The sequence below is a fragment of the Arachis ipaensis genome, chromosome B06 (assembly GCF_000816755.2).
Source record: "Arachis ipaensis cultivar K30076 chromosome B06, Araip1.1, whole genome shotgun sequence".
Classification (NCBI taxonomy): Eukaryota; Viridiplantae; Streptophyta; class Magnoliopsida; order Fabales; family Fabaceae; genus Arachis; species Arachis ipaensis.
Genome location: NC_029790.2, coordinates 102,551,440 through 102,559,579, shown reverse-complemented (window position 1 = coordinate 102,559,579; position 8,140 = coordinate 102,551,440). Strand labels below are relative to the sequence as shown.

The 8,140-nt window shown below is 39.8% G+C and overlaps 1 protein-coding gene across 1 annotated transcript; it reads right to left on the bottom strand.

Moving 5' to 3' along the window:
* LOC110263433 (haloacid dehalogenase-like hydrolase domain-containing protein Sgpp) lies at positions 919-1,558 on the bottom strand. The gene is made up of 2 exons (XM_021104672.1): positions 1,436-1,558; positions 919-1,351 (listed from the first exon to the last, which is right to left on the bottom strand). The coding sequence occupies exons 1-2, from the start codon at positions 1,444-1,446 to the stop codon at positions 1,075-1,077; spliced, it is 288 nt and encodes a 95-aa protein (XP_020960331.1). The 5' UTR covers positions 1,447-1,558; the 3' UTR covers positions 919-1,074.

Sequence of the window (8,140 nt, the reverse complement as noted above, 5' to 3'; positions counted from 1 at the left end):
AGCAAGAAGGACAGGTATGTTGTAATAAATAAGTATCTGCTTTTGTTTGAAGGTATCATTATTTGGTGTGTAATCCTCGTTTACTTTCAATGTATCCAGTTTGTTTGAGAGGCTTATGCAATTGGTCGCATTGAGCCAGACGTGATTCCTGTTGACGTCCGTCAACATTTGGTTATTTGGAGTGCCACGGTACCACTGATATCTTTCAAATGAGTTGAGTGGCATGCATCAGATAGATTGAGGAGACAATTTGGCTTTACCCAGGGTGTTTCTCATCAAGAGCGAGATTTAGGTGAAGCACACGGCGAAGTATTGATAGGGCCAAAAATTAAGATTGGTCCGGAACCCACTCTTTTTACATCTTTTATTAATTTTTTTTAAAAAAGATATTTTTTACGTAATAAATAAAAAATTATACAAAATATTTAAATAGAAAATTATTTTTTATAAGATTTTAAAAAAAATTAAAAAAATATTTTTTTAAAATTTAACCAAACAAATTCAAAGTCAGTTCATGTCTTTCAACTTTCAGTTCCCACGTCATAGTCATAGTCAATATCACGTGTCAAATTCTTGCATTTATGAATAAAATGTCTACTTTGATAAATTTAAATATTCTAGAAGTAAATCATTTTAATAGAATATGTATTACATCTGAGCTTTTAAAATTTAATGTATTAAATATATTGAAAAATGATATTTTTTCCACTATATTTATGAATAAAAAGTTGAATAAGAAGTTTACTTATTTTGGTGGCTAATTTTTTTCATATAAAAAAAATTTTTGTATAGTGCAATGAAATGAACATATGCAAAAAAATTTTACTGCTATGGTATTAGTATAAAACGTAACCTGTGTTTGATGGCTTTTTTATTAAAATAACTAAAGAAAAATATGAATTTCTCAAATACGCATGCATGAAATTAATTTCCACAATATGCATCTCCATCTCAGGGGAGTCACCCACGAATTGGGTTTCGCTACCAATTCCGGGAAGGCACCAACGAAATGAGGAGATTGCCTGACAAAATCTGCGTGGAACTCCAAGTCAAGCATGGCACCCACGAGATGGGTCATGTCATTGGCGGCGGCAGCGAATTGGGCATATCAGGTGAGGCGCAAGTTTCCAGTGCATCACTCCCCGTACATGCATGCATTGGATCGGCATGTTCACATTCTCCACCAATAATGACAGCATGAAAAAAGTCTGAGAGACCAAACAATGAGATCATGAGTTCTGTATTAACTCTTGGAGCATTGTTCACTGCCGCTCGCTTCAGCCCACGACTTTCAGTCCATTCCCTCACTTTATCAAGGCCATTCAATGGCTTTACTTGCTCTTTTGCCAATCTGTACAGTCCATCAAGTGAATTATACTATGAATTTTAAAACAAAAAACAATGAGAAGGAAAATTAGATTAGTAGAGTATATACTTCCGGAACATGTCTTCCTTGTCATCTACAAACTTTAAGCCTCGTTCAAGATCACCAGGAAAGAGATCCAAGGCAATATTATCATTGTGCTTGCCGGCAACAGTCTCAATGAAAAATTCCTCTGTTATAATTGTAAACCCCGGTTAAATTAGTAGATAATTAGTTAATAAATTAGTTTTTAATAAGGAGGATTAAAAATGCAAATATTATATCAAAATAGAATAGAGCTCATCGAAACGAGAATTTTGACACTAATTTTCAAGAAAACGGTCCAAGAATGGACCGAAAGGACCGAACCGGTTGAACCGGACTCGAACCGACTGTCGGTTCAACCGGACCAGCCCTATTAAATGAACCCAGCTTTGTCTTCTCCCTCATTACTGCAGCAACGAAGCTTTCAGCTTCCAGGGAGAAGAGAAACGAGAAATATCCCGTAACCCTAACGTAAAACGTATAATGATGAATGAGATGTGATTGAGAATGATGTGGATGTTGATGAATTTTAATTGAATTATTTATATAGCTTATGAATTTGAATAATCTGAGATACGAGATTCCCTGGATTAAGTGTCGTGGCTTGCCACCACGTGTACCAGGTTGAAAACTCGATACTCTGTTGACCCTACGACGTAAGTGTGACCGGGCACTATATAAATTCCCGGGAATGTTATCCCCATTGAGCAATATTGATTATTTGAGAAAAATCTATGCATAGACTCTTGGGGATGCACGTCGGGGGACAGTCTAAGGACAATTCAGACTTGTCGGGTTGGCTGGATAACCGACAGATGAGCCTCATCAGCCATAGGACAGGCATGCATCATATGCATATTACTTGAATTACTTGCTTGTGCTCTAATTGGGTGTGCCTATCTGTATTTGCCATGCTAAATGTGTATTTGTTACCTGCAGTAGTTGTAACTTTCTTGTGTTTGCCTTTATCTGTTTATTTGTCTGTGAAAATGTATGATGGAATTGGAGGTATGGAGGAATGGCAGTATAGGACTTAGATTTAAGGTTAAGTTAAGTTAGGATTAAATATTTTTAGGAAACCACTTTTTATGGCTTCTGTTTAATACTTTAAGCTCTACAATCTGAGTGTCGGCGTTCTAGGATTGCCTCTGGCATTCCCAGGACCTTATATATTATGTGTGTGGCACATTTACCATACTGAGAACCTCCGGTTCTCATTCCATACTATGTTGTTGATTTTCAGATGCAGGTCGGGAGCCATCTCGTTAGTCGTCTGGACTCTTAAAGCGGAGGGGTTATTGGATAGTGTTGTTATATAGTTTTGCTGTACAGTGATGTATATATATGTACTTAGCTTTCTCTCCGCATAACTTGTCCTTTTTGATCCTCTTAGAGGTTTATGGAGAGGCAGGATTGTGTGTATGTACTTTTGGGTTTTGGATATGTATGTATATATGTGTAAATATTCTCCGGCCAGTCTTGACTTCGCAGGCTGAGTTAGGAGCTTGTTATTTTGTATCTTTGACACTCTATTCCTACTTCTGTTATCTTATGTTTGACAGTTACAGTTTTCTTAGCATGCAAGTTAACTCGTTCCTTGAGCGTTGCGCTTTTATCTCGTGATTTTTATTTCCCCTATCCTTCAAGGCTCCTAGCATGTTATAACTCTTCTGCTATTATATGTACTTATTTTATTTTAGAGGTCGTAATACCACATCACCTCTGTTTTACGACTTAAGCACAAAGCTTTGTGTGGTAGGGTGTTACATTATGGTATCAGAGCAGTTCGTTCCTATAGAGCCTGAAAGACGGACTGATTGTGCTTCTGTGCATTCTCTGTATATGTGTGTATGTGCTATTAGGATATCTGATTGATATATATGGCATAAACGTTTGTGAGCATGCATTTGGAACTTAAAGCATTAGACCTGCGATATTGAGACTGATCAACTTAATATCACTTGTTTGGTGTGTATAGGGACCAGATGTCGACTCGCGGACGCGGTCGCGGGCGAGGTAAAGGTAGGACAGGCACCGTTACTCCTGCGTCCATAGTGACTGATCCAGTAGACTTTATGGCTGCCCTGGGAAATATGGCTGCAGCTATGCAGGCAACAGCTGAGGCATTGGGTAATCATGGGAACAATAATGATGAGGACGGTCCTATGACACTTGCTACATTTCTGAAAGTTCTCCCTCCGACTTTTAGGGGAACCTCAAATCCCACTGACGTAGATAATTGGATTCAGGCTATGAAAAGGACGTTACAGGCACAACAGGTTCCTGAAGAGCAATGGGTTGAATTTGGGACTTATCAGTTGCAAGGTGAAGCTCAGTATTGGGGGCAGGGAACACGACGTATCCTGCAGTCTGATGGTGCTGCGATTCCTTGGGAGGTTTTCCGGACAGAGTTCTATAAGAAATACTTTCCTAATTCAGCTAGAAATGCCAAGGAACTTGAATTAATGCAGTTAAAGCAGGGACAAATGACTCTTGCTGAGTATACCAGTAAATTTGAGGAGTTATGTCACTTTTCTCGTATCTGTCAAGGTGCACCTGAAGATTTTGCTGAATGGAAGTGTATTAAATATGAGGGAGGTCTTCGGAGCGATATTCTGAGCTTCGTTGCCCCAATGGAGATTAGGGTATTTTCTGAATTGGTGAATAAGAGTAGGGTGGCTGAGGATTGTGTAAGGAAGGCGGCAGCAGAGAAAGGGAGTTTGAGGATGCCTTTTCAGAGGCCTTCAGGGAGGAACTTTGCTCCGAGAGGTAGGAATTTCAAACGTGGAGGTTTTGTTTCACAGCAGACTCAGGGTCAAGGTAATTACAGAAGGCCGAATACCAATGCTAGTCAAGGAAAAAGGTTTGGGAAGCAGCCACAGCAGGATCTGAATTGTCAGAAGTGTGGAAAATATCATCCTGGAGTTCCGTGTAGATTAGGACTTGGAGTGTGCTATTCCTGTGGACAGCCCGGGCATATAGCCAGTAATTGCCCTGAGAAGAAGAAGTATGAGACTGGTAGGGTGCAACAGCCGGGGAGAGTATACACTACTTCTACCATTGGTGCTGAGGGATCTGAGACACTGATTAGAGGTAATTGTGAAATGGCTGGTAAAATCTTAAATGCTTTATTTGATTCAGGAGCAAGTCATTCATTTATTGCATTTGAAAAGGCCCATGAATTAAGATTGAGAATGGTGGTTTTAGGTTATGATTTGAAAGTATATAATGCTACTCATGAAGCTATGGTGACTAGGATAGAATGTCCACAAGTTCCTTTTCGAGTGCAACAGCGTGAATTTGTGCATGATTTGATTTGTTTGCCTATGACTGGTCTTGATCTCATTTTGGGATTGGATTGGTTATCCAAGAATCATGTTTTACTTGATTGTTCTGAGAAGTCAGTACAATTTATGCCAGAAGGGTCAGAAGCACCGGTTGTGGTGAATAGTTACTATTTGAACTCTATGATAGTAAACTGTTCTAGAACCGAATGTCAGGGTATTATGTTATTAACTGCGGGAGTATCAGGTGATGATCAGAGTTTAGAGCAGATTCTGGTTGTATGTGAATTTCCAGATGTGTTTTCGGATGATATTAATGAATTCTCACCTAACCGAGAGGTTGAATTTGCAATTGAGTTGGTACCTGGATCCGGTCCAATTTCAATTACTCCTTATAGGATGTCGCCTTTAGAAATGGCTGAACTGAAGGCTCAGCTGGAAGATCTGTTGGGTAAGCATTTTATCCGACCAAGTGTTTCTCCGTGGGGAGCGCCAGTGTTACTGGTAAAGAAGAAGGATGGGAGTATGCGGCTGTGTGTCGATTATCGGCAATTGAATAAGATCACTGTGAAGAATAAATATCCGTTTCCTAGAATCGATGATCTAATGGATCAGTTACAGGGTGCCGGTGTGTTTTCTAAGATTGACCTGCGATCCGGATATCATCAGATAAGGGTTAGAGACGAGGATATTCCGAAAACTGCTTTCAGGACCCGTTATGGTCATTATGAGTATACAGTGATGTCTTTTGGGTTAACTAATACCCCGGCAGTATTTATGGATTATATGAACAGGATTTTTCGACCGTATCTGGACAAGTTTGTTATTGTCTTCATTGATGACATTCTTGTTTATTCTAAGACTGAAGAGGAACATGCTGATCATTTGCGAACTGTGCTGCAAATTCTGAGAGACAGGAAGTTATATGCTAAGCTATCTAAATGTGAGTTCTGGAAGAGTGAAGTGAAGTTTCTCGGCCACGTGGTGAGTAAGCAGGGGATAGCTGTGGATCCTGCTAAGGTGGAAGCAGTGATGAATTGGGAGCGACTAACTTCAGTGACAGAGATCAGGAGTTTCTTAGGTTTGGTGGGGTATTATCGCAGATTCATTAAGGGATTTTCACAGCTCGCCTTACCTTTAACTAAGTTGACTAGGAAGGATACACCTTTTATCTGGACTCCGGAATGTGAAGAGAGTTTCCAGGCATTGAAGCACAGGTTGACTACTGCACCTGTATTGGTATTACCTGAACCAAGTGAATCGTTTGAAGTGTATTGTGATGCATCTCTGAAAGGGTTAGGGGGTGTTCTGATGCAGCACCAGAATGTTGTAGCATACGCCTCACGGCAGTTAAGGCCGCATGAGATGAACTACCCGACACATGATTTAGAACTTGCTGCTGTTGTGTTTGTTTTAAAGATTTGGAGGCACTATCTCTATGGTGTTAAGTTTCATGTTTTCTCAGACCATAAGAGTTTGAAGTATCTTTTTGAGCAGAAAGAATTGAATATGCGTCAGAGGAGATGGATGGAACTTCTGAAAGATTATGATTTTGAATTGAATTATCATCTAGGAAAAGCGAATGTTGTAGCGGACGCTTTGAGTCGGAAGTCTTTATATGCAGCTTGGATGATGCTACGGGAGGAAGAGTTACTGAAGGCATTCCAAGGTTTGAATTTGGGAGTTAGAGAAGAATCTGGAATCCTGTGTTTGAGTCAGTTGCAAATTTCAAGTGATTTTAAATCAAAACTTCTGAAGGCTCATCAAGATAGTGAAGCATTACGTAAGGTATTACCAGCAGTTGAACAGGGAAAACAGTGGAGAATGTCAGAAGGTCATGATGGTTTATGGAGGTTCAAGAACCGGATTATTGTGCCTGATGTTGGAGACCTACGACAAAGTATCTTGAAGGAAGCTCACAAGAGCGGGTTTTCAATTCACCCAGGGAGCACTAAAATGTATCAGGATCTGAAAGCGATGTTCTGGTGGCCAGGTATGAAGAATGATGTGGCATTGCATATATCTAAATGTTTAACGTGTCAGAAGGTTAAGATTGAGCATCAGAGACCATCAGGGACCCTTCAGCCTTTAGAGATTCCACAATGGAAATGGGAGAGTATCGATTTTGTGATAGGGTTGCCTAGAACCCGATCAGGTTATGACGCTATTTGGGTGGTTGTAGATCGATTGACGAAATCAGCTCACTTTCTTCCTATCCGAATAAGTTGCACAATGGAGGAATTGGCTCGAATGTATATGAACATGTCTTTTTGAAAGTTACACCAACCACTGGAGTGGGAAGAGCTATTAAGACCAAGAAACTGAATCCCCGTTATATTGGACCGTTTGAGATCCTGAAGAGAATTGGGCCAGTGGCTTATAGAATTGCCTTACCGCCGTACCTTTCGAATTTGCACGATGTATTTCATGTATCACAGCTTCGGAAGTATACTCCTGATGCAAGTCATGTTCTAGAACCAGAACCAATCCAAGTGAGAGAAGATCTAACACTCCCAGTAATTCCGGTGAGGATTGATGACACCAGTGTTAAACGATTACGAGAAAGGGAAGTATCATTGGTAAAAGTAGCTTGGAGACGAGCTGGTATCGAGGAACATACCTGGGAACTCGAATCAGATATGCGAAACAACTATCCACATCTCTTTTCAGGTAACTATATTTGAATTTTGAGGGCAAAATTCTTTATTAGGTGGGTAGGATGTAAACCCCGGTTAAATTAGTAGATAATTAGTTAATAAATTAGTTTTTAATAAGGAGGATTAAAAATGCAAATATTATATCAAAATAGGGTAGAGCTCATCGAAACGAGAATTTTGACACTAATTTTGAAGAAAACGGTCCAAGAATGGACCGAAAGGACCGAACCGGTTGAACCGGACCCGAACCGGGCTATCGGTTCAACCGGACCAGCCCTATTAAATGAACCCAGCTTTGTCTTCTCCCTCATTACTGCAGCAACGAAGCTTTCAGCTTCCAGGGAGAAGAGAAACGAGAAATATCCCGTAACCCTAACGTAAATTTCCGATCCCCGTAACTTCTCCGTCCGAGCTCCAATCGCCGCACCGTTTGCGGCCACGCGTTCACCGCGTCGAACTCTACATTTCTATCGGAACAATTTCATAGGTAACTTGTTTAATCACTCTCAGCTTCATCTTCCCCCAATTTTCAAATTTTAAGTGGGAATATTGAATTTCTTTGATTTCTGATGTTTTAAGATCCAATTAGCTTGAGAGAAACGTTCACTCTTGCTTATGTGAAGCTTGGGTAAGGTGAGGATACGATAATTCTATTTTAATTTCATTAAATTTGAGCTTTGAGTATTAAATTAGGTATATATGTATTATGAATGTGTATTAGGTTGAAAATAAATAATTGGAACTTGAAATTGTGGATGTTGGAACTTGGAGGAAGCGGATTAGTTGAGTTT